This window comes from Jaculus jaculus, chromosome 9, assembly GCF_020740685.1.
Source record: "Jaculus jaculus isolate mJacJac1 chromosome 9, mJacJac1.mat.Y.cur, whole genome shotgun sequence".
Taxonomy (NCBI): Eukaryota; Metazoa; Chordata; class Mammalia; order Rodentia; family Dipodidae; genus Jaculus; species Jaculus jaculus.
In genome coordinates this window covers 88,498,417-88,526,195 of record NC_059110.1, presented here as the reverse complement: position 1 = coordinate 88,526,195, position 27,779 = coordinate 88,498,417, and the positions used below count along the sequence as shown (strand labels likewise).

The following is a 27,779-nucleotide window of genomic DNA, read 5'->3' as shown; positions in this document are numbered from 1 at the left end:
CCTTTCTCTGTCTGTCTCTCTTAAATACATAAATAAAAATAAACAAAAAGTAAATGAGGGCTGGAGAGATGACTTAAGTGGTTAAGGCACATGCCTGCAAAGTCAAAGGACCCAGGTTCATTTCCCCAGGACCCATGTAAGCCAGATACACAAGGTGGCACATGTGTCTGGTTTGCAGTGGCTAGAGGCCTTAGCGCATCCATTTTCTCTCTCTGCCCCCTCGCTCATAGGTTAAAAAATTAAATATTTTTTAAAAGGGATATTTAATAAAAAAATAAACCCTGAGGAGGGTGTGTACATGCACACTATACAGTACCAAAGCACTGTCCCATGTAATCTATGTTTATTAGGTAAATCAAGGCTGCAGTTCTGAATTTCAAATGTCAGTTTTGTGTATCATTGATGCTATTACCTGATAAATAAAAGAAGGACTCCATATTCATGTTTCTAAATCCGTGTGTGGCACACAAATAAAAATTTCAAGGCACATTAAAGATGCTACCTTATAACTCCTACTGAATGATCCTAATGCATCACTCACTCACAAGCAGATAGCAGGCACCAATAAACTGCAAAAGGTCAAAAGGAATTAAGTGGAAAACCCTCCCTGAGCTGGAGGCGGGGTTTGTTCTACAAAGCCTCTTGTCATTCTAGTGGCCAACTAGACAAGTTGGAGATTTTTCCCCCACCCCACCCCACATGTTTCAGCTGCTACAGAAAGGAAATGTGTCATCTGTGGTTTGGTTTTAAAAGTAGAAAGAAAGCTAGCTGCACATATTCTTTTTTAAAAAAAAATACTGCTGATTTAAGTTTCATAGTCTTCAAACTATTCAACTTTAAATAAGAAAAGAAGCAAAGAAGTGGTTTATTAAAATAATATTTGAATCAGATTCTGACTGAGCATTTTGTAAGGTAGGTCATACATGTGGTTTTTCTTATTTTTTTTTCTCTTAAAACTCTGTTCAGATTAGTGTTGAAGGAAGCATTTTCAAGAGTATAAACCTGACTATCAAAGTAGAATCATATGTTACTGAAAATATATGCTGTTTTTCTGTCCTGTTATGTAAAATTATATAGATAACATAAACAGTTATGACTGGAAAACTTAGAAATGTTAACCTGTCAGAATGAGTTTGGATGTTATAAGTGAGTTGAAAATTTAAATTTAGTTAAAAAACATTAATTTGTTGTTATTAATGCTTAGGCATTATAAATTTGACTGAAAATGACCACTGGGATATGTGCAGGGGAAACCTTGATACTACAACTTAGCCTCTGTGGCATAAATTAGAGATATAGAAACAATCTCGCTGCTCTCAGGCTGTTGTAGGGGATAGAGAAAGTCTCATTTCATCAGCAGCTTGTTTATTTGGGCTCAGTAGTACATCTGGCTGAAGACAATCAACAGTGAGGCCATTATCTGTCCCGTGGTAAGCAATGCTAAAATGTGTATGAATTCAGTGATGTACATCACACTTCAAATGAACTAATGTGACAATAACAGCCCACTTTAAATCCTATTAGCATTAAATGAGGGAGTGTAGTCTAGTAGAAAAGGATGGAAACTACCTGCTGACTCAATTTAAAGTATTTTTTTTGGTGAAAGAATCATAAAAGTATCTAAAGATTTCCATCATCCATCTTTAAAATCAAAGTTGAATACTTTTACAAAGTAAGTGCACTATGTCTTTAACTATGTAGTAATGATCATAATTCAAACAGTAATCCTGCCTCAAGAGCATTAGGTACAAGTTTTTTTCTTGTCTATTATTTTTCCCCCTTCCTTCCTTCCCTCCCTCCCTCCCACCTTCCTTTCTTTTAAGAGGTAGAATTTCGCTCTAGTACAGGCTGACCCAGAATTCACTATGTAGTCTCAGGCTGGCCCCGAACTTAGAGCATTCCTGCCTCCAGAATACTGGGATTAAAGGCATGCGCCCAACCACGCCCAGCCTCAACACATCATTTTTGATATTACTAATACCTATATTTTGATATCATACAAATGTTATCTAATGACTATCATGTATAAATCTTTGATAGGAGAGTGGCATCTGTGCACCAGGATTGGTTTAAAGACATAGAATCTCAGGCCCCACGCTGGACGTACTGAATCTTTTGGGAAAAAAAAAAAAAGATTCCCATACACATTCCAGTATGAAAATAATTTCTATAAAATACAGAGTTCTTATTAACCAGGCAATTTCATTTAGCAATCTCAGGACAAACTACTGCTTGCTTTTAGTTCTTTCAAATAAATTGCTAAGAACAATTAGAGTTGCTCAGGACAAACTGGCATACCATTATAAAAGTGATACCTTTATACTCATCAAAGATGATCAATTTGTCCTGCTAGGTTAGCAGTACTGAGAACAGATTTGACAGTTCCAGTATCTGTCTGCATATAATAGATAATGAAAATTAAGGATAGAATTTACTCCTTTTGTGTGTACTGGTCTCTTTTGTACTTTCTTCCTTCTTTGAGGAAAATCAAACCTCAAGTTTTTGTGTGTGAGGTGTGTGTGTGTATGTGCGTATGTGCAAGCGTGCTGAGGCCCCAGGCATGTAAGTATGCCCTACCACTGAGCTGCATGCCCAGCCACTGATCTCAAGTCCCCAATATCCTGATGACTGACTTCCTTCTATTTTATTGAATTTTTTCTTTTTTAGATTTATGGCAAAGTCAGGGCCAAAAAACAAAAGAATGCTATAGCTACAAAACGACAAGAAATTAAGTTAACTTTAAACTTTTGAGTTGAGAAGAAATTTGCTACTTTGCCAGGCATGGTGTGCACACTTTAATCCCAGCTCTCAGAAGGCAGAGGTAGGAGGATCACCATGAGTTCAAGACCACCCTGAGACTACATAGTGAATTCCAGGTTAGCTTGGGCTAGGGCAAAACCCTATCTTGAAAAAATCAACAACAACAACAAAAAACATGTTTTTGCTTTTTACAAAGTCATATAGTCATAGGGGTAGGAGGATCACTGCAAGTTTAAGGCCAATCTGGGCTAGACTGAGACTCTGCCTCAAAAGCAAAATCAAAAAAGAAAAAAAAATACCACAAAGTCACATATAGTACATTATAGGATATACAGATTTAAAAAAACCTACCACCATGAAAATGCTTCCACAAATATTAGGAATATATTTTTCAGTACTTCTTTAAGTGTCAAATACCCAAGAAAAAAAGACCACCTTAAAAATTCCTATTTGTGGTACATTTTCTTTTAGTTTGTCTTCTTTTATTTCCCTTCCTCCCCAAAAGAGCCATTTGTGACTTCACATATGAAATAAAACTTTCAAGGACAATAAGATATATTACTTGGAGAGTCGGGAGTTTCTTAACAATAATCTTTAAATCAATAATCAAAAAAAGTCAAAGTGGAAGTGTTTGACTCAATGCTGAAGCTGTTTATACTAAATATGTAAAGCTATGATATTCAGTTTAGCATCTAAGTACAAAGAGAAATTAAAATGCTTCTTTATTCTTTAAGAAGAGGAATAAAAATTCAGTTGACGATGGGCTGGAGAGATGGCTTAGCGGTTAAGCACTTGCCTGTGAAGTCTAAGGACCCTGGTTCGAGGCTTGGTTCCCCAGGTCCCACGTTAGCCAGATGCACAAGGGGGCGCACGCATCTGGAGTTCGTTTGCAGTGGCTGGAAGCCCTGGCGCGCCCATTCTCTCTCTATCTGTCTTTCTCTCTGTGTCTGTCGCTCTCAAATAAATAAGTAAATAAAAAATAAATAAATAAATAAATATTTAAAAAAAATTCAGTTGACGAGGAATTCAATAGCAATGTTAGATGAATCTGGGGTTTACTTGCAACATCTAAACTACAATCTTTTTATTACAACTTCTAAAACTAGGAGCCATATATTTTTTACAAACTAATAACTGATATTGTCCAAACAGATTGCCTGTATACTCATGGACATGGAGCACACAGGACAGTACCTGCATCTTGCCTTTCTAATGACAACAGTTTTTTCCATGTTGCCTGAAGCAACAGCAAACTATACACGTTTGTGGGCTAACAATACTATTTGGGATCCCACCATTCAAAACAGCATGAACAGACATCAAACTGAAAGTAACCCTAACCCAGAAATGGATTACAAAGTTAATTCTACAAACACGCCTGAAAGAACATCATCTTCTAGCGCTGCATCTTTAACTCCTACATCTGCACGGAAGCTCTACCCGCCTTACACTGTCAGGAACAGTTCTCCAACAACCGAGAGCACTGAAAGCACAAGTCAAAGTCTCGGTGAAGTTTTTAAAAAGGATGTCTGCGAGCAAAGCCACAGCAACATGGCTATGCTAATCTGCTTAATTACAATCGCAGTGCTCTTTCTCATCTGTACCCTGCTATTTCTCTCAACAGTGGTTCTGGCAAACAAAGTCTCATCTCTCAGACGGTCAAAACAAGTAGGCAAGCGCCAGCCTAGAAGCAACGGCGACTTTCTGGCAAGCAGTGGGCTCTGGGCTGCTGAATCAGATACTTGGAAAAGAGCAAAACAGCTCACAGGACCCAACCTAATGATGCAATCTACTGGAGTGCTCACAGTTACAAGGGAAGGGAAAGAAGAAGGAAATGAAAAACCTAACTAGCTGTTGCATTAGGGAAGGAAAATGTAAAGCAGCAGTGAGGAAGGCTATAGAAGAAAAAAATGAATTTTAATATCAAAATGTTGGTCAGATGATCTAAAATTTGGCGTGTAGTTAAGCATCAAACAGACCAGAAAGGGAAATGTATGCTTGCTTAAATTACTTAACCTGTTTGATACTAAATGCTGTTAGAAGTAAATAAAACAACTGAGCAGCAGAGGAAACTAACAGACAGCAAGAGTTAACTAAATATTCCTTCTTCAGCAACAGTAGACAAGCGTTGTCTGAATGTCATTCAATTTTGAGGAGTTTTAGTATGTCCTTAGAGCCAAAAATCTTTATTAATCAAATTCCTAATGTTTAGCGCTGAACTGCATAATATAATGGTACCTTCTTGCTGGATGGCAGAATTCTTACCAGATTATATATGTCAAAGCAGCTAATTTTAGGCTACATTCTTTCATCTTTGCATAGGGCACAAATAAGGTGCTTTTCTACTATACATATTAAGACTTAACTTTGTACAAAACAAAAGCTTACTAGAATAAAGCTGGCCATGCGTATGTGCACTCACTTTACTGTCTTAGTACACAGGAAAAGGCTCCGAAAGAATACATACAACTGACATAGATGAGATTCACGGCCCCATCAGGCTAAGCATATGTATAAAGAAAAATTTTACTGTTTAGAAGTAGCTGGGGCAGGGGAGATGACTCAGGGGTTAAGGGTGCTTACCTGGAAAGCCTGCTGGTCTAGGTGTGATTACCCAGTACCTACATAAAGCAAGATGGGCAAAATGGCACATACATCTGGAGTTTATTTACAGCAGTGAGAGGCCCTGCAACACCCATAATCAATTGGTCAGTCAGTCAGGCTCTCTCACAAATAAATATTTTTATAAAAATAAAGAAAACAGGCCGGGTGTGGTGGCACATGCCTCTAATCCCAGCACTTGGGAGGCAGAGGTAGGAGGATCGCCATGAGTTTGAGGCTACCCTGAGACTACATAGTGAATTCCAGGTCAGCCTGGGCTAGACTGAGATCCTACCTCAAAAAACAAAACAAAAAAAAGTAAGAAAATAATCTGTTGGGCTTAGAGGTAGTTCAGTGGTTAAGTGTGCTTCTTGTGCAAGCAAGAGGGACAGAGACCACCCCAAGTTCAAATCTCTGTAACCCATAATCACCTATGGCCACACATACCTGTAACCCCAGTCCTGGGGGAGCAGAGACAGGACAATTATTGGGGCTCTTGAATGACAAGCTCCAGATCAGTAAGAGACTCCAAGGAAAAATGAGTGGATGAGTGATGGGGAAGAACACCTGATATTCTCTTGCCACAGCAGGTTAAGTGCACAAAAGGAGTATTACATCAGCCTATGCATGCGTATATACCACACACACTATATCACACATACTACACACTTGCAAAAAAAAAAAAAACCCACAAAAGAATAGCATTTGTCATTTGTATAAATATTGCCTATTGGACATTAATAACAAACACCTGCCAATTTTAGTAATTCCAGCACTCAGGAAGCTGAAGATACCAAGTTTTAGGCCAATGTGGGTTGCATAGTGAGACTCTGTCTCAAACAATAAAAAAAACAAAACAAAACACAATATTGTTACTATTTGGACATCAAGGATGCTAAGCAACTTAATAAATGACCAATTTTTAAGTAAGCGCCTTTAACCGTCAAGCCATCTCCCCAGCCTAAGTGATCAATTTTCTTCCTTTCTTTCCTTCTTTCCTTCCTTCTTCCTTCCCTCCCTTCCTTCCTTCCTTCTTTCTTTGTTTCTTTCTTTCTTTTTCTTTTTGGTTTTTCAAGGTAGGGTTTCACTCTAGCCCATGCTGGCCTGGAATTCACTATGGAGTCTCATGGTGGCCTCAAACTCATGGCGATCCTCCTACCTCTACCTCCCAAATGCTGGGATTAAAGGCACGCGCCACCATGCCCAGTCCAATTTTCATTTTTATTCTCCAGTGTGACATAAGCAAAGGAAAGGAGGGACATGTGCATATATACAGCTGTGGGTCAGATTTGGCAACTACTATACCTTAGGGCAAAAGTGTAACCTTTCGAAGCAGTTAGATATGATCACACTATCCATCACCCACAAGGCTTCCCTTCCCTCTTCCAAAAACTCGTCTTTTTTTAAAAAATGTAAACAAAAATGCTGCATGTGAAGTCTCGGAGTTCTCTTCCCATCCCCTTCTCTCTCCCTTACCACCTGGCCATGCTAGACGTGGGACATGCTAGACCAGAGGCGTTATACCTCTGGGTTTAAGAGGAGGGAAGGCCACTTTCTCATAGCCCCACACATCTGCATGGCACCAAGTGACCCTCCTTCACAGAGCAGTTTCTCTTTTCTCCACAAAGCCCTCTCCCTGGCCCTTACTCCCTCTTTTTGGTTCTCCTGTTCTGGGTAAGTGCTTCTCCTTTCTTTCCTTTCTCCTCTCTTTTTCTTTATTTTTTGTGCATACACCCTCTCTCTGTTTCCCATTTCGCACTCTTCCTTATTACAATAAAGTCTTAGTTTCAAGAAACTGCCTTGGTCCTCCATTGTGAACCCCAATACCTAACACATCATGGTAACATGATGCCCTCTTTGACTAAATCTTTGTCATAGGAAAGAAAAACAAAACAGCATCTTAATAAAAGAAGGAAATTAATTAGGAAACTAATTTTAACACTAAACATACTGGTCAAATATTTTCTAATCAAACAGAAGGCTTTTATGTACTTTAGGAATAAAATCACTCATTACTTGGCTATTAGATATACATCCTGAGAATGATACCATGTAATGACAGCTAACGACAGGGTGGTCCCTTTCCAAACATGACAGGTTTTGTTGGTTTTACAATTATTTTTGTTTTGCTTATACTTTATTTGAGAGAGAAAAAGAAAGGGGGGGGAGGGGGAGAGAGAGGAGAAGGGGAGGGGGAGAGGGAGAGAAATAGAGAGAGAACGGGTGTGCCAGGGCCTCTAGCCACTGCAAACAAACTCCAGACACATGTGCCACCTTGTGCATCTGGCTTATGTGGATACTGGGAAATTGAACTTGGGTCCTTAGGCTTTGCAGGAAAGTGCCTCAACCACTAAGTCATCTCTCCAACCCATAGTAAAAAAAAATTTTTGTTTATATTTTACTTATTTGAGAGAAAGAGGTAGATAGAGCATGTCAGGTTTCTAAAGGTAGCTGGTAACTTCAAAATTCCTAAACTTCATTCTCCCCCGCCCCCCTTCAAGGTAAGGTTTCACTCTAGTCCAGGCTGACCTGGAACTAACTCACTATGCATTTTCAGGGTGCCCCTGAACTCAGGGGGATCCTCATACCTCTGCCTCCCAAGTGCTAGGATTAAAGCCACATCTGGCTTCTAAGCTGCTTTACAACAAAAACATTTTTATTTTCTTAATTCTGGGATTGAAAACCTGTTCATTAAAAGCCTTATAACATCAGGGTTTGGTGGTAAAAGCTGTAAGATCAGCACTTGGAAGGCTGAAGCAAGAAGACTGCAAATTCAAGACCAGCCTAGGCTACGTAGTGACACATTGTCTTAAAAACAATAGTAAAGGGCTGGAGGGATGGCTTAGGGGCTAAAGCATTTGCCTGCAAAGCCAAAGAACCCGGTTCAATTCCTCAGGACCCACATAAGCCAGATGCACAAGGGGGCACACACGTCTGGAGTTCATTTGCAGTGGTTGGATGCCCTGGCACACCCATTCTCTCTCTCTCCTCTTTTCCTTTCTCTGTTAAATAAATAAAAAAATAAAAATATTTTTAAAAAACAATAGTAAAGCGCTGGGCATGGTGGCGCACACCTTTAATCCCAGCACTTCAGAGGCAGAGGTAGGACAATAGCCATAAGTTCAAGGCCACCCTGAGACTACCTGGCGAATTCCAGGTCAGCCTGAGCTAGAGTGAGACCCTATCTTGGGAAAAAAAAAAAAAAAAGATTTTTATTATCATTTGCTATTCTTTCTGTACCAAGTTATTAGTACCATCAAGAAGTAGGTATATTAATCTATGCTCTTTAGTATAGTAGTAACCTAGAGAAAGTATTGCATGGGTTATTTACTGAATCCATTCTAGAATGTACTATCAAGGCACTTTACATTTACTTAATATGATAGTAAGTTAGGAATTATACTCTCCACTTTTTAGATAAGGAAGAGGCTGGAAGATGACTAGGTCAAAGAAATCTTTGCTCAGAGAAACTCATATTCTTTTTGATATACTTTACTCAGTTTCCCATTTAAAGAAGTATTTAGGGCTAAGGGTGCAGCTCAGTAGTGGGTGGAGCATTTGTGAGACCTTGGGTCTGATCCCAGTACCACAAAAACAAACTGGTGGGGCTGGAGAGATGGCACAGCATTTGAGGTGCTTGCCTGCAAAATGTAAGGACATGAGTTCAATTTCCTAGTACCCCATGTAAACCAGATGCACAAGGTGGCACATGTACCTGGAGTTTGTCTGCAGTGACTGGAGGCCCCTGCCTGCCCATTCTCTCTCTCTGCTTGCAAGTGAATAAATAAAAATATTTTCTTTTAAAAACCTCTACTTTCAAAAAACTGGCAAGAGCCAGTCATGATGGCACACACCTTTAATCCCAGCACTCGGGAGGCAGAGGTAGACAGATCACTGTGAGTTCAAGGCCACCCTGAGACTACATAGTGAATTCCAGGACAGCCTGGACCAGAATGAGACCCTAACTTGAAAAACCAAAAACAAAAAGCTGGCAAGAATAATTTAATTATACTTTTATTGGACTTTGCCAATATATTACTTGGGTATTGCCAAAGAGGAAATAACATTAACTGGCTACCTACTATATGTGAGGCATTTATAGACATCACATTATTCAATGCTCACAATAATCTGATAAAGGAAAATATCCCTTCAGAAGAAATAGTCACTGAGAAGTGCAATGACTTGCCTAGGATTATACAAGCAAATATCATTCATTTTTTCCAAAAAGAAATCTCACTATGAGTAATGCCCAAATGGCAGCTTTCCTTTAGAACACGTAATTTTCTATGCAGGGTTATATTCTACATATATTCTATTCCACCAGAGTCTCAAATTTTTATTTACAAATAATTGAAAGCTCTTAAATCATAAAGCTTCAAATTGTGCCTCCAAACAAGTTCTGATGAAGTAGTACATTTCTTAGTCATTTTGTGGTTTATTACATTTCCTGTAACTGCTATTGATAAACTTCCTCTGCTCTACAGAAACCATTTCAGTGTGCTAGAGGACCATTTTTAACCTGAACTGAACCACCCCTTTTGCTTTCTTAGCCAAGTCTCCATAATGTCCTATTAGAACAAGAACATAGCATTCTGCAAAAGAAATTAACAGGTAAGACACTTTCACACAGGTCAACTCATTTGATTTTTGCTTTTTATAAAATGTAGTTTAAAAACCAAAATACTATTAGTGTTTTAAACTTAAATTCAACTCTTGATATCTTGAAGAGTTCTGATCTACAGAAGGCTTCTGTGGTTTTGCTATATGGAATTTAAATTTTTTCGTGTTGACCTTGTCTTAAAACTTTTTTTTCCATCTATGCTTTTAGTATTATCACCTCTTTGAAGTTTATTCAGTCTGAATATTTGTTAACATAACCTATATAAATAAAAGAAAACTAAGAGTTAAAAGTAGTTTTAATGGGATTTTACTAAATTTACAACTTTCAAAATAATTAAAACCCCTAGGAGCTGAGGCCTTAGGTAAGTAAGTGCTTGACTAACATGCATGAGGCACTGGGCTTCATCATAAAAATTTATTTGTATTTTTAAATCCCCTTTAGTTTTAATACTAAGAATGGTCACTATCATTTTATTTGATTTAAAAAGAAATTAGGTGAGTACCTACCTGTTATTATGTTTAATTTTTTTTTTTTCAAGGTAGGGTCTCATTCTAGCTAAGGCAGATCTAGAATTCACTATGTAGTCTCAGAGTGGCCTAGAAATCATGGCAATCCTCCTACCTCTGCCTCCTGAGTGCTGAGATTAAAGGTGTGTGCCACCACGCCCAGCTTATGTTTAATAATTTTTATACAAATATAATTTTATGTTTAGATAATGATGCTGTGTAAATATTTATAGATCATTTTAAATGCTGCCTGAGACAAAAAATTTAGGTAAAATGAATATATAGATATAGTCACATCATTTATATGTTGATATCACAAATTCTTATCTGATCTTTTAGTGGAATAAAATATAGGAAAAATCATCCGTAGAATGTACCATAAAAACTGTTACTATAAAGTGGGGGAGGGGAGGGAATTATCATGGTTTATTGTCTATAATTATGGAAGTTGTCAATTAAAAAGGCCAAAAAAACCTGTTACTATATATAAAAAATGCTTACTTGTGAGTAAATTGGGCAATTACAAAGTAAATTTGTCTTTTAAATAGAAATGCAAAGAATTTACGTAGATTTATAATTTCAAGGAATAATTTGGCAATGGTGCAAGTCCTACTTCAATACTTTATAAATACCTATGGTTTTCTCTTATAACAACTGATTTTTGATTACTTCTAAGTTGCAACTACAAAAACTAAAAAATAATATTTAAGCTACGACTTGTCTAAAAAGGGGCTAGCCTTAAATTTAAAATAGCTTCTGTTTTTCAATAAATTCCTACATAATTCTACTTAGTAAATTATGAGTTCTGAATCAGTTTGAATTTGCTAAATATAATACCTTTTAATGTCCCATCTTTCAAAAAAGCACCACAACTTTTTCAGCAAACTTACTAAATAGGGCAGTTTATACACTAACTTTTCAAAAAAAAAATAAAAAGCAGTTAAGGAACTGCTTTCATACACTCATGGGTCTAGTATGGTTTTTCTAATATTTCTTTTCCTACTCTTTTATTCGTGCCGATCTCCAAAAGTTACTTGTATACTAGTTCCCAAAGAGCTTCTGTCTCTTTCCTCACAAAGCATTTCTTTGTGGTGGTTTCTCTATGAAAGGAAGTGCACCACGTAATGAAAGGCAAGGCTTCTGCATGAGTGCTACTACTTAGAGCTGTGATCTTTTGTCAAGTTAGCCAGCCTCCTTGTATCTTAGTTTCTTTATCTGTAAAATGAAAATAAGACCACCTTGATTATTGCAATAGAATCCTTGTTCTTGAGTGCTCAGTAAATGACAGCTATTATTACTATTACTGAAAAAAAGAGGACCATCAAATTCAAGATCTGTTCCCCTTTCTGCACTTCAAGATGTAGATCTGCTATTTTCTTTTTTTTATGGTTTCAAAATGCTTTTTTTACTGTAACTTACTCACATCAAAATAACTGAAACATAAATATAATTATTGATACCTTTATCTATACTGGGCTTCTTTGTCTAAGATATGTTCTCCAAACCTCATTGATTCCCTTGATGTGTTTCTTAGTATATCCAACTCCACAGTATTAATTAATTAATTTACTTTTGTGGTTCTGAGGATCAAACCTAGGGCCTTATGCATGATCAGCAATCACCATAACACTGAGCACCATTCCCAGTCCTGACAGCATCAGTTTTAAATGCTGGGCCTTTTTATCTACTTATGTTTATAACCATGTGTCTAATACATGGGAACTCATGCTTCACTGTAACTATGTTAAAATGCTTATTCATTAAAATAATTTAAATTTGTCTTCTCTTAAAAAATTTAGCCAGGAAGCCGGGCATGGTGGCGCACGCCTTTAATCCCAGCACTAGGGAGGCAGAGGTAGGAGGATTGCCATGAGTTTGAGGCCACCCTGAGACTCCATAGTGAATTCCAGTTCAGCCTGGGCTAGAGTGAGACCCTACCTTGAAATACAAAAACAAAAACAAGCAAACAAAAAAAATTTAGCCAGGTGTGGTGGTGCATGCATTTAATCCCAGCACTTGGAATGCAGAGGTAGGAAGGTTGCCGTGAGTTCAAGGACACCCTGAGACTACATAGTTAATTTATGGTCAGCCTGGGCTAGAGTGAGACCCTACACCTTGGGAAAAAAAACAAAACCTAAATATTCAGGAAAAGCAGAGGACCAGATCACAGATTTAAACCTCAGGTGCTATTCTAAAATAAAGAAAAAAATATTGTTATATCAAAGTGGACAAATTTGGGATTTGCCTGAGTAGGAGATTAAAAGACTTTCTACAAAAGTTATGCATAGACTATGCATAAATCAGTTCTTTGGAATAATTAGTAGACATGCCTCTGGGTGGTATCAGGTAAAAAGGGGTGGGGCCTAAGGACTTCTATAGCAGAAAGGAGAACCTGAAATGAATGACAAGTATGTTTGAGAGGATGGTTCACCCAAATCCTCCATCTTGGATAGACAGCTTCTCTTTGCTACCCAAAACACAGGGCAGCAAGAAGGAGGTGCATTTCTTTTACAGACTTCAATCTTCTCTAACTTCATTACCAGATTCAATCTTCTTCAGTAACTATTGTTGTTTTTTTTTTTTTTTGTTTGTTGTTGTTGTTTTGTTTTCCTGAGGTAGGGTATAACTCCAGCCCAGGATGACCTAGAACTCACTTTGATTTCCAGGTTAGCCTTGAACTCACAGCTATTCTCTTACCTCTACCCCCTGAGCGCTGGGATTAAAGGTGTGTGCCTCCACACACAGCCCTCTACTTCTTAAGTTTCATGCTTCTTTTCTAGACTCTTCTGAACTGCTATAATATGATTCTCAGAATCTAGTATTCTGAAGTAGCCAATTCTAGGAGTATAAACAGCTAAGTGAAGAGTGGGAGAAAGTGTAGGCTATTTAAAAAAAAATGGAACTTGGCTTAAGACATTGCTGTAACAGCTGAGAAGGGGAAATATCACACTGAAGTTTTTTTTAACTTCCTATGGACATTAGTGGCCTGGAACCTATCAAAATTGATCTTGCAAATGAAACAGGGTTTTTTTTTTTTGTTTGTTTGTTTTTTTGTTTTTTGTTTTTTGAGGTAGGGTCTCACTGTAGCCCAGGCTGACCTGGAATTCACTATGAAGTCTCAGGGTGGCCTCGAACTCACAATCCTCCCACCTCTGCCTCCCGAGTGCTGGGATTAAAGGCATGTGCCACCACGCCCGGCGAAACAGGTTTTATAATGATGTTTGTGCTTGGTCTGTTCACTCCTCTATTTCCCTTTTCAGTTAACTAAAAAGAGGAACCATAAGGTTCCTTATTTTAAGCAAAGTCACAAAGGAGGAAACATTTTGGGCTGAAGACAATTCATGGCTTAAATCTTCTGTTGCTTTGGAAAACATTTTCTGAAAACATTTAAAAAGGAAACTCTGGAAATAACATTTCTAACAACTTTTGTGATCTACTAAAAATAAGGAGTTGAAACTGATGGATAATGATCATCTAGAGATGATGCAAATCCCCATATCTATGCCAAAAGTTTTAATTTTTCCCCTCTTTATTTAATGTTTAGAAAAATTTTATTTATTTGAGAGATACAGAGAGAGGAAGAGAGAGAGAGAGAGAATGGGTGCGCCAGGGCCTTCAGTCACTGTGAACGAACTCCAGATGCCATGTGCCACCTTATGCATCTGCCTTACATGGGTCCTGGAAAGTTGAAGCTGGGTCCTTTGGCTTTGCAGTCAAATGCCTTAACCTAGCTAAGCCATCTCTCCAGCCCTTTTCCCTCTTAAAAAATATTTTATTTATTTACTTATTTGTAAGGAGAGTGTGTAAGGGAGATAGAGTGTGAGGTAAGAAGGGAGAGAGAGAATGGGTGTGCAGGACCTCTAGCCTCTGCAAACAAATTCTAGACACAAGCCATTTTGTGCATTTGGCTTTATGTGGGTACGGGGGAACCAAACCCAGGTCATTAGGCTTTGCAGGCAAGTGCCTTAATTGCTGAGCCATCTCTCCAGTCCCACTTTTTTCCCTTTTAAAGCATTTTAAAAATTGACAAAAACAGAATTGACCTAGATCTTACCTTTTTGCTTATATTTTAGTAGAAGTCTTAAAAAAGAAGTAAATGGAAATGGAAAGAAACCAAAAGAAATGGAAAGGAACCAAGAAGCCCAACACAGGTTAAAATGTTTATTAACCTTCTAATACAGAAGGTACAAAGGAATTAAAATACGAAAGCCAAAACTGTGGGGAAAAAGGAAGAATGCAGACTTTAGATGGTCCTGGGCACAAATTCTCAGGCTATCAATAATAGTGAAGCACACTGAGAAAACTGTTTAATTCATTTTAATTTGCCTCTATTTGTAAATCAAGTAGCCATTCAAAAATTCAGAAAACCAATGGAAGGTCAAATCATATAAAGTACATAAATAAATCCATAGGATTAGTAAGCTCACAGTATGTTCCATTTAAGTACTCTTCTTCAAAGGTTTTTATAATCTTGTTTGAGGGATGGGAATAATAAATTGAAAATGTAAAGAGTTACGTAATAAAAATATAACCATCTCAGCAAATAGAGGCATACCTATGAAGAATAACCTAAAGAGCCAACAAGATAATAAGAACTAGGGAGGTTAAGTGAATGGTTAATTTCTTGGGTTGTGTCAGTTGTAGAGAACTTGGACTTAAACTGAGGTTGGTCAGATGAAGAAAGGTTCAGACACACACAATGGGAAAGAGAGTAGAATGGGGATAAAAGAACATCTTTGAAGAAGAGGAAAAATGGCATAACCTAAAGTGTGTGTGTGTGTGTGTGTGTGTATGTGTGTGTGTGTGTGTGTGTGTGTAAAAAGTTATATATATCCGAGAACCAGATGTGGTAGCATGTGCCTTTAGTCCCAAACTGAGTAGGAGGATTGCCATCAGTTCGAGGACAGCCTGGGGCTACACAGTGAGTTCCAAGTCAACCTGGACTACAGTGAGATCCTGCCTCAAAACAAAACAAAATAAAAAATTCTATATTTAAAACACGGCAAAAAGACAAAAAGATGGATGGTACTCACCAACGCATGAACCAGAAACAGGCTTACTTGACCAGCTGGACAAGTAATCTGATTATGCTAGGATTTTAAGCCCATGACTTTGAGGTGAATTTATTCCTTAAAAAGAATATGAAATTCGCTGGGCATGGCCACACACATCTGAATCCCAGTCTGCAGAGCGAGAAGGGGGACAGAGACCACAGACTTGCTGGGGCTTGCTAACCAAGGGCAGCTCTGGGCTGAGGAGAGACCCCGTCTCAAGAAAAGTTCATGCTTGAGCAATAGAGAAGGGTACCTGAGGATCTCCTCAGGTCTCCACCCACATATACACAGAACAGCCCCCATGCACATATCACAAATCACACACCCCACACATGCTCTACACACAAATATACTTTATATACACACGAGTGCATACCCTGAGATCTTTAACATAAGGTTACAGTGTTAGACACTGAGAATGAAGCACAGACTACTAACATAACAAATTCTATGCAGCAGAATCTTGGTAGAATGATTAATTCAATTAAAATATGAAAAGAGAAGTCTCTTTTAAATATGTTGAATTTGCTGATCATGGGACATACACATGCAATGTCCACCAAGAAGTCATATAAATGGGTTTCTATGAAAATTTAGTTTGAAAAGCTGGACATGGTGGCATACACCTTTAATTCCAGCACTCAGGAGGCAGAGGTAGGAGGGTCACCATGAGTTCAAGGCCACCCCAAGACTCCATAGGGAATTTCAAGTCAGCCTGGGCTAGAGTGAGACCCTACCTTGAAAAAAGAAAAAGAAAAAAAGAAAGAAAGAAAAAGAAATTTAGTTTGCATGCACAGATTTGAAAGTTATGGCACAAAAATGAGAATTACAATTTATTTTTATTTATTTGACAGAGAAAGGGGGGGGGGCTGAGAGAGAATGAATGAGCACCCCAGGGCCTCTAGCCACTGCAAATGAACTCCAGACACATTCACCCCCTTGTGCATCTGGCTAACGTGGGTCCTGGGAAATTAAATCTGGGTCCTTTGGCTTTGCAGGCAAACGCCTTAACTACTAAGCCATCCCTCCAGCCCGAGAATTACAACTTTATAGAATCAGAATCTGGGTATGGTAGGCTCACACCTTTAATCCCAGCAACAGGGAGGCTAAGGTAGGAGGCTCTCCATGAATTGAAGGCCAGCCTGGGCTAAAGGGTGAGTTCTAGATCAGCCTGGGCTACAGTCAAACCCTGCCTCAAAAAATTATAGAGCCAGGCATGGTGGCGCATGTCTTTAATTCCAACACTCAGGAGGAAGGGGTAGGGGGATCACCCTGATTTTGAAGCCATCTGGAGACTAAATAGTAAATTCCAGTTCAGTCTGGGCTAGAGTGAGACCCTACCTTGAAAAACCAAAACACAATGACAAAACAAACATATAAACAAACAAACAAACAAAAACCCTATAGAATCAGGAGCAAAGAAAAGTAGATGAGGACCGATTATCAACTGCTATGTTTAGGAGACAGGAGGAGAAGAAGAGTTAGTGGACGTGAAATGAAAGGAAAACTGTATGACAAGTTTCTCAAGTATTGGTGAAGAAATAATAATGTCAAATGTGGTGGCCAGAGAAAATGAGAAGAAAGTAAAGATACTAGGTTAAGATAACATAGTCACTGGTGTCCTTTGAGGGAACAGAATCAACCCATGTCTAGGAATGGAGGATGACAAGAGCAGTGAGCACATGGACCCAACAGATTAAGTCTGTGCATTCAAGCAGGATAATAAAGGAAGTAGGTACACGTAAGGAAGCTAGAGGGGTTTCGAGGTCAAATGCAGATTTTTAAAGAGAATTAAGATTATTTTCCAGGAACTTCAAAAGTTACATGATGAATTGGAGTATATCCATGAGTTGCTTACAGTGTGACAAGTATAAACTACAATAATTACTAATCAGTTGTCTACTCATTTTATTCCAGATATTGTAATGAAAAGTTAAATGTAATGAGATACCATGTGAGACCTAGTTCATTCTCTTTCTCTCTGTCTCTCTCTCATACAGTGAAACTACTGGTAAGGAGGAAACATTCTGAAATGGATTCAAAATATTTCATCTTAATTTTGGCTTTTCAATTCCCCAACAATCCATTTTTCTCAGAGACAGAGGCAATTACAACAGAGAAGCAGTCACAGGCTACTTTATTTACATCTATTCCTCCTGTCTCAACTGATTCTCAAAACACAAATGGGAACTCTTCAGGTCAATCAACACATTTCAACAACATTTCTTCTGCCAAAATCACTAATAGACAACCAACAGCAGTTGCTTATAACTCTTCCGGAAAGCCAGCAGTACTCACTTCTGATGCCTATACCACCACCAGACAACCAATACCCACGACCAGTAACTCCTTCCCACAAGCAGTGTTTTCATCTGTGTTCCCCTCTACCAGACTGCCAAGACCTCATTTCTACACTCCTACCCAGCAGCCACCATTACTTGCTAATAGCTCTTCTGAAAAACCAGTACTACTGCCTGGTCATAATTTATCCACACGGCCAACACCACCCGTCTATTTACCCAGCACTATCAGTGTTTCTATGAACACGCCTCCATTCATTCCAGAGCCTACCAATAAGAAAGAAACTCCAAATAAAGCCAAGTACAATGCAATAGCGGCCACATTAATTGGTGTAATTCTGATTTGTATGTTGATAGCTATAATCATGACGGTATTGTGGAAACACTTGAGAAAACCAGCTTTAAATGATCAAAATTGGGCAGGCAGGTCTCCATTTGCCGATGGAGAGACCCCTGACATATGCATGGACAACATTAGAGAAAACGAAGCACACACAAAACATACATCAGTAGTTTCACTTATGACTTGGAAACCGAATAAAAGCACACTTTTAGCAGATGATTTAGAAGTCAAGTTGTTTGAATCAAGTGAAAACATTGATGGTGCCAGCAACCTCAAAGCAGAGAATAGCAAAGGTAAAGAAGTCAACGGTACCTCAGAGGACAGTGCTGATGGGTCGACAATCGGTACAGCCATTTCTTCTTCAGATGATGCAGATCTGCCTCTGCCACCTCCCCTTCTTGATTTGGAAGGACAGGCGAAGAATCAATCTGACCAACTCACAATGACAACCGTAACTCCTCTTCCAAATGATTTTGCCCATCTCCAACCATCTCTGGCCTGTCTAAACCAAACTCTTGAAGACAGCAATTCTGAGATAAAGCAGCAATTTCCACCTGACTCATTTAATTTGCCTCTGCCACCAACAGATTTTATAGAAAACCAAGATTCCACTCATGAGATTCAGTGTCAGGAATTCTCTATTCCTCCTGCCTCTGATCAGGATCTCACTGAATCCCTGCCACCACCACCGACAGACCTGTAACAAAAGTTTCACCTTGCTTTTTAGCCAGTCTTCCATCCTTGAACATCTCCATTCTTTTATGCTTGTGGGATGAAATACATAAAATGATAACTGGCAGCCAATGTGGTTTGTATTTAGAAAATATCTGCAACTTGTTCAAAGCCCATGTGTACAGGTGGATTTTTAAAAAATAGCCTAACAATGTGTTTACCAGTGACAGTACCTAATTCAAAGCACAGTATCTTTTACATATGTGAACATGTCAACAGCAACCATTTGGAAAAAATGTGTATATACTTATTATCATCCAATGGAATTTTCCCCTTGAAATGCTGCATATAAACATCTTAAATAAATAAAATTTTATTTTTATATCTTAAAGTTAGAGATGAGAAGGCTGGAGGGATGGCTCAGTGGTGTTAAAGATGTTTGCCGGTCCAGGTTCAATTTCCTAGCACCCACACAAAACCAGATGAACAGTGGTACAAGCATCTGGAGTTTGTTGGCAGCAGCAACAGGCTCTGGCACGCCCATGGCTCCTTCTTTCTCTCTCCTTGCAAATAAATAAATAGTCTTTAAAGAAGTGTAAGGTAAGGTAGAATATGAGATTACATATCTATTGCAAGTTTTACATTAATACCTCCAGTGTCAAATAAATATTCCAATTTATGGTGATAGATTGAAATGTATTTTTAAATATTTTATTATTTATTTATTTAGGAGGGAGAAAGACAAGGGGTGGGGGAAAATATGGGCATGTCAGAGCCCCTAGCCGCTACAAACAAACTCCAGACACATGCACCACCTTGTGCATCTGGCTTACGTGGGTCGTGGGGAATTGAACCTGGATCCTTTGGCTTTCCAGGCAAACATCTTAACCATTAAGCCATCTCTCCAGCCCCTAAAATGTATTTTTTCCCCAAGACACTGTTTTAAATTTTATTTATTTTTTTCTTCCAAATTTTTATTAACAACTTCCATGATTATAAAAAAATACCCCAAGGTAACCCCCCCACTTTCCCCTTTGAAACTCCATTCTCTATTATACCCCCTTCACCATCTCCATCAGTCTCTCTTTCTTTTGATGTCATGAGCTTTTCCTCCTCTTATGAAGGTCTTGTGCAGGTAGTGTCAGGCACTGTGAGGCCATGGACATCCAGGCCTCCTAAAATGTATTTTTGAGAATAGAAAAACTTCCCTTTTGATCTCACTGGAAACAGCAAAACAATCTAAACCATCAAACTGGAGGGAGGTTTGGTTGAAGACATGTACACTGAAAAATTATGAGTGTTTACCATAAAATAATAGGTATTTTTCTAGTGTACTGAGGGAACACAAATTTCAAAATGAATTTATTTGAAAAGTACCCTGTTTATATGCCTTAGGCATTTACAAAGCAAAATGAAGTGTTAAGAAGGCAGGGAGAGAGGGAAAGAAGAGATGAAGGACAGGAGGGATTTTCTGTCATTATATATTTAAACCAATTTAAAGCTACCTTTCTTAAAATGTAGAATTTCACCTTAAACTATTACCTGACAACTGATAACTGTGAGCTCCAGTTTTGTTTTGTTAAAGTGGAATGAACTGTGGCTACTGGACTACACTTGTGCAGGTGCCAGCCCTTGTTAGCAGAAGTGCTTCTTTTGACCTCTCTGTAACCTCACTGGAACTCCAGGGGAGGGTGACAGGGAAAAATTAGATGCCTTACTAGCAGCTTAGTGCCAGACAGCCTCTCAGAGTTTGGGCTGCTCAGCAGCACTAGTGTCCAAGATACTACCGAAGTTCCATCTGCAGTAAAAATCAGCAAGCTTCTGAATCTTATATGCACTGAAGCCACCGCTTACTGTCAAGCCTTTTGTCTGCTGAAGCACTTTGTTAGGCCACTCGCTTCTCCTGAGTGAGCATGACATTTTCCATCGTACTACGTACTAGGCTCTTTTTTGCCTTCCATGAAAAACTTCTTTAATGCATTTTCCAACTTAGCACTTTTAAGGTTAATTTATCTAACAGAATCAAGAGTTTGAGAATTTCTCATTATTCTTTTGAATTTTATGCATTTTAGTTAGGGTAATGAGACAATGTTTTTGTACTTGGTCAAATCTTTGACATGTCTTGACTCATCATAATCCCTTCTCATTTTATATGAGTTACCAAAAGGACCTTTCCCAAAACTTTGACCCCCCCCTTTTTTTTCCTTTTATGGTTTTTCGAGGTAGGCTCTCACTGTAGCACTGGAATTCACTATGTATTCTCAGGGTGGCCTTGAACTCATGGCAATCCTCCTACCTCTGCCTCCTGAGTGCTGGGATTAAAGATGTGCGCCACCACGCCCAGCTGTCTTTCTTTTAAAAAACAATGTTATGGGCTGGAGAGATGGCTTAGCAGTTAAGCGCTTGCCTATGAAGCCTAAGTACCCTGATTCAAGGCTCGATTCCCCAGGACCCACATTAGCCAGATGCACAAGGGGGCACACGCGTCTGGAGTTCGTTTGCAGTGGCTGGAAGCCCTGGCGCGCCCATTCTCTCTCTCTCTGTCACTCTCAGATAAATAAAAATGAACAAAAAAATTTTAAAAAATTTAAAAACAATGTTCCTTCCTGACCTTTTGAAGGATGGGGACTGGGAAATATGTTTTAGGTAACAAAGGAGCTAACTAATGTCCTGGTATAGTCTTGCCTGTGTTTTCAAAACCTACTGGTAGCTTTTCTCCTATTCTTTGTGCAACAGATACAGGAAGCAGCTGGATTTTTTTTTTAATTTAAAATTTACTTTTTATTTATTTATTTGAGAGTGACAGAGAGAAAGAGGCAGATAGAGAGCGAGAGAGAGAATAGGCACGCCAGGGCTGCCAGCCACTGCAAACGAACTCCAGATGCATGCGCCCCTTGTAAAGGAATTCCCTACTGAGGTCAGTGGAAGCTAAACAGCCCAACAATGGCTTAATATTCAGGAAGAAATGAAAGCTAATAAAAAATAATACAGGGCTGGAGAGATGGCTTAGCTGTTAAGCGCTTGCCTGTGAAGCCTAAGGACCCTGGTTCGAGGCTTGGTTCCCCAGGTCCCATGTTAGCCAGATGCATAAGGGGGCGCACACGTCTGGAGTTCGTTTGCAGAGGCTGGAAGCCCTGGCGCGCCCATTCTCTCTCTCTCTCCCTCTGTCTTTCTCTCTGTGTCTGTAGCTCTCAAATAAATAAATAAATAATTTAAAAAAATAATAATACAGGAGAGAAGAAAATGCTTGAAGAAGGGGAGGGGAAAAAAAAGAAACACCAGAGAAAAGATGCAAGAATCAGGATCCAGAAGAGAGGTAGGACCCTATAGAAGGACAAGGTATTAGAAAGAAAAGACTGAACTTAACACAGTAACCAGTCTGCTCTCACCAGATTTTCACTAAGGGCCCTGAAGACTACTAGTTAAAAACTGCTGAGCACATAGCCAGAGAAAGCAAGTGATTGCTTTGAAGTAGTACCAGAAACTGAGCCTGCTCCATGACTCCTGATCTAAAATTCTTTTCATTAATAGGGGATCCTTTTCATTCAGCAATAAAATTTCTAATAATCTTTTTTAAAAAAATTACTGGAACCTGAGGAGATGGCTCAGTTGGTAAAGTACTTGCAGCTAGCCTGAGAAGCTCAGTTCAGATCCCAACAACTACGCAAAAGCCATAGCACAGCTCACACCTGTAAACTCGTTGCTGGAGAGACAGACAGGAGGATCCCTGGGGCTTGTTGACCATGTAGTCTAGATGAATCCATAAGCTCCAGGTTTAGTGATAGACGTTATCCCCAAAACTAATGTGGAGAGTGGGGCTACAGAGAAGGCTTAGCAGTTAAGACGCTTGCTTGCAAAGCCTAATGACCCAGGTTCAATTCTCCAGTATAAAGCCAGATGCAGTGGCTCATGCATCTGGAGTTCATTTGTAGTGGCTGAAGGCCCAGGTATGGCCATTCTCATTTTTTCTCTTTTCTCTTGCTCTGCTTGTAAACAAATAAAACTATTTTAAAAAGTAATGTGGAAAGTGACTGAGAAGGACACCTGATTTCAACCTCTGGTTTCCAAATGCATGCACACATACATGCACCACCCCCGTAGGTGTCCACAGATATATATATGAGCATACCTACACATATAACACCCATCACACACATGCAAAAAACAAAACACCAAAAGCTTTCCTGGCAAAAAACTATAACTTATTCAGACACAGGGGTATTCATTGAGCATCATTTGCAATGGCAAAAGTATAGAAATAATTCAGATGCCTTCCAGTAAAGGACTGGGCAAATAAACCATGGTGCTTTCCTGAGTGGAGTGCTATGCATCATGAAATGATGAGGCAAATACCATGTCTCCTAAGATGAGTAATATTCAAAATATATTATTAAGGATAAAATGAACAAGATATATATAAACATATATAACATACTATCATTTACATACAGGGAATAAGAATAAGAATATAAAATGCATACACAGATTTTTTTGTATGTTGATCAAAAGAAATATTATAAGGGTACAAAGAAAAGTTAATGAAAAGTGGCACACTCCTTTAATCTTAGCAATCAGGAGGGTGATGTAGGATTTCCATGAGTTCAAGGTCAGCAGACAGCTATAGAGTGAGTTCCAAGTCAGCCTCTGCCTTGAAAAAAATTTAAAAATTAACCAATAAATGAAAAGTTACTGGGGCTGGAGAGATGACTCAGTGGTTAAGGTGCTTGCCTGCAAAGCAGAAGGACCTTGGGTTCGATTCCTCAGTACCCACGTAAAGCCAGATGCACAAGGTGGAGCATGCATCTGGAGTTCCTTTGCAGAGGATAGATAGAGGCCTTGGCATGCCCATTCTCTCTCTCTTGCTCGTAAATAAATAAAATAAAATATTTTAAAAATAGTTACTGAACATAGTCAACAGAAAAAAAAAATAGAAGAGAGGGTTCAGAGAAGCAGGATTTCTCTGAACATACCATATCACATAATTCTGACTTGACTGATTCTTAAAGACTGAAAACTAAATGAAAAATATGAAACTTTATGTCAAGTTAATGATACATGCAAATATAAAGAACTATCTTAAATTACATTAGAATATAGAAATGAGGGCTGGCGAGATGGCTTAGCGGTTAAACACTTGCCTGTGAAGCCTAAGGACCCTGGTTCCAGGGGTTCCAGGTTCAAATTCCCCAGGACCCACTTTAGCCAGATGCACAAGGGGGCGCATGCATCTGGACTTCGTTTGCAGTGGCTGGAGGCCCTGGCGCACCCATTCTCTATCTATCTGCCTATTTCTCTGTCTGTTGTTATCAAATAAATACATAAATAAATATTTAAAAATATTTATATAGAAATGAGGCTGGAGAGATAGCTTAGTGGTTACGGCACTTGTCTGAAAAGCCCAAAAACTCAGGTTTGATTCCCCAGGACCCACATAAGCTAGATGCACAAGGAGGTATGCATCTAGAGTTTGTTTGCAGTGGCTGGAGGTCCTGGAGTGCCCATTCATATTCATTCTTTCTCTATCTCTCTTTGTCCCTCCCTCAAATAAATAAAAATATTTTTTTTAAAAGAAAAGAATATAGAATTGACCATAAATCCTTAGTGAACTCTATTCTAAAAACAGGGCTGCAAAGAAACCAACATTGTTTTATAGTCTATAACTACAGCAGTAGTAATATTTTGAAACTACTGAAGAATGATGCAAATAAGTACAGTATGTTCATGTTAGGAACAATTTTAAAGAAAATATGGGGGACATAATAATAAATCAGATTTTTCCAAGAAAGCAAACAGATAAATCCAGAATGAGAGACACTTCAGAGATTGAGAGGAGAGTAGAATATTTTTTTAAAACAAAGTAAGGAGGTAGATGGTGAGCAGACTGATACAATTTCCATTTTGTCAGATCTTTCATAGTTTTAAAATACTTTATTGAGTATTCTTCTTGCTTGTTTTCAAAGAACTCCAAACTCCAAAATACTTCTGGCCCCAAGTATTATCTGAATAAGGTATATTCAACCTGCATCAATAATAGTTCTTTGACTTGCACTTATTTGAGATAATTAATGTTACCAATTTAAAGAAAAAAGGAAAATTGGGACGAGTGGTTAAAATGAGTTATTTGGCCCGGAGTGATGGCACATGCCTTTAATCTCAGCACTCGGGAGGCAGAGGTAGGAGGATCACCACGAGTTCAAAGCTACCCTGAGACTACATAGTGAATTACAGGTCAACCTGGGCTATAGTAAGACCCTATCTCAACCCCCACTCCCGCCAAAAAATAAGATAAAATGGGTTACTCGCTGGGCATGGTGGCTCACATCTTGAATCCCAGCACTTGGGAGGCAGAGGTAGGAGAATTGTTGTGAGTTTGAGGCCATCCTGAGAATACACAGTAAATTTCAGGTCGACCTGGACTAATAGTGAGACCCTATCTTGAAAAACAACAGCAAAAATATAAAATAAGATAAAATGGGTTACTCGCTGGGCATGGTGGCTCACATCTTGAATTCCAACACTTGGGAGGCAGAGGTAGGAGGATCACTGTGAGTTCAAGGCCACCCTGTGATTACATAGTGAATTCCAGGTCAGCCGAGACTAGAGTAAGATCCTACCTCAAAAAAAAAAAAAAACAAAAAAAAAACAAAGAATATTTATGGTATGGCAGAATTTATTATATGTTTCACAATGCTAAAGTAGTATGTGTTTGGATACAGAAGATATGCAAATAATTTAATGCTTAATCCAGACTAGTGGCACAAACTGATGTAATTCTTGACCTTGGCAGATTTACCTAAAGTGTAATTAGTAGGTATGAGTAGTACATAAGGTAAGTTATAACAAACATTTAAGCTTCTAAAAACATTCTTTTTTGAAATAGTATTATACTATTACTTAATTTCCAGAGCATTCCTAAAAACAAAAGGAAAGATTGTTATAATTCAAATATATTGAAACACTCCCCTTTTTTCCTTTTGAGAGTTTGTTATTTTTGAATCATATGAAGCAAATGTGAAATGATAAGCACTTTTACTATTATGCATTGTGACTTTGTAAAAGTAGTAGTACAGACTGGTACGGTTTGCACCTGCAATGTCGCCAAAGGGCTCACGTGCTTGAATACTTGGTCCTCTGCTGCTGGTGCTGTGTTGGAAGTTGTAAAAACTTTGGGACATGGAATCCAGTTAGCAGTCCTAAGCCACTAGCACAGGCCTAAAGGGCCACAGCCAGCCCTGCTTCTGAGTCAGCTTCTGCTTCCTGTTTGCCCTTGATTTGACCAGGAGCAAGACCCGGTGACAGTAACTGACTTATTTCTCTACCATGATGGACCTCACAATGAGCCAGAATAAATTCCTCCTCCCTTAAGTTGCTTTTGTCAGTATTTTGTCACAGTGATGATAACAGCACACAAAAACCCAAATTCCGTTTGAATCTTGCAAATGGAAGTCTTGTAAACATAATGGGAATGGATAACTCTAAGTCCACACTTGTATAACAAAGCTTCCTAGAATTAAGTAAATTCTCCCTTAGTCTCATCCTTTTAAGTATAATAGTGATGATATGAGACAACAAAATGCAAAACCACCCCATTCTCTATTTCCATAATAATACTGCTGAATGTAATATATTTTAAAATATATTTTATTTACTTATTTATTTGAGAGAAAGAGAGAGGGAGGGAAAGAGAGAGAGAGACAGAGAGAAAAGAGAATGGGCATGCCAGGGCCTTCAGCCACTGCAAATGAACTCCAGATACATGTACCACCTTGTGCATCTGGCTTACGTGGTCCTGGAGAATCAAACTGTAATCATTTGCAGGCAAACATCTTAACCACTAAGTCATTTCTCCAGCCCCTGAATGTATTATTTTTTAGTACTTTGTTTGTAAGCACTATCATTGGTGACTAGTTTCTGAAATTTATAGGAGGAATCTATAAATGAACCCTCTAAGTAAAGTGGCAATAAAGCAACGAATCAATAATAAATTTCTAATGCTGCAAACTTTAATGTAGGTGCTTTTCAAGGAATATTAATTTCATATAAAACATAACTCCTACAATAAGGTTTCTCTAAAAAGACTGGAAAGATGGCTTAGTGGTTAAAATGCTTATCAGCAAAGCCAAAGGACCCACGTTCGATTCCCTAGTACCCACAAAAACCTGTAAGCACAAGGTAGAGTATGCATTTGGAGCTCATTTGCAATGGCTAGAAGCCCTGGCATGCTCATTCTCTCTCTTTACCTACCTCTCTCATAAATAAACAAAGAGAATATAAAAAAGGATAAATTATAAATTTTAATACATTTCTACAATTCAAATAAAAGTAAATGAAGTAAAAACAAAAAGCAACTAGGCATGAAGGGATTGTCTTTACAAGCAATGTAAAATTGCTGGTTTTCAAATGATAACATTTTGACAAATACAACATAACTTTACTTACTTTCTTTTCTAAGATAAGTTGGCCATTTTGGAAAATGTATTTAAGTTTTTGTAATGTCTATTTTTATTTATTTGTTTATTTGAAGGAGAGAAAGAGGAAGAGAGAGGGAGAGAGAGAGAATGGGCATGCCAAGGCCTCCAGCCACTGCAAACGAACTCCATATGCAAGTGTCCCCTTGCGCATCTGGCTTACACGGGTCCTGGAGAATTGAACCAGGATCCTTTGGCTTTGCAAGCAAACCGTGAAGCCATCTCTCCAGCCCACATTTAAGTTTTTTTTTTTTTAATTTTTTTTTGGTTTATTTTTTTATTTATTTATTTGAGAGCAACAGGCAGAGAGAGAGAGAGAGAGAAAAAGAGACAAAGAGAGAGAGAGACACAGCCGGAGAGAGAGAGAGACAGACAGACAGACAATGGGCACGCCAGGGCTACCAGCCACTGCAAACGAACTCCAGACGCGTGCGCCCCCTTGTGCATCTGG

The 27,779-nt window shown here is 38.6% G+C and overlaps 3 protein-coding genes across 8 annotated transcripts in view; 2 read left to right on the top strand and 1 right to left on the bottom strand.

The window, feature by feature from the left end:
• Nucleotides 1-27,779, bottom strand: part of Nf1 (neurofibromin 1) — a 281,308-nt gene that overhangs the window by 57,509 nt on the left and 196,020 nt on the right. The window lies entirely within an intron of this gene.
• Nucleotides 790-5,171, top strand: Evi2a (ecotropic viral integration site 2A). The gene is made up of 2 exons (XM_012950127.2): nucleotides 790-912; nucleotides 3,913-5,171. The coding sequence occupies exon 2, from the start codon at nucleotides 3,928-3,930 to the stop codon at nucleotides 4,609-4,611; it is 684 nt and encodes a 227-aa protein (XP_012805581.2). The 5' UTR covers nucleotides 790-912; nucleotides 3,913-3,927; the 3' UTR covers nucleotides 4,612-5,171.
• Nucleotides 17,578-19,082, top strand: Evi2b (ecotropic viral integration site 2B). The gene has a single exon (XM_004664587.2). The coding sequence runs from the start codon at nucleotides 17,578-17,580 to the stop codon at nucleotides 18,889-18,891; it is 1,314 nt and encodes a 437-aa protein (XP_004664644.2). The 3' UTR covers nucleotides 18,892-19,082.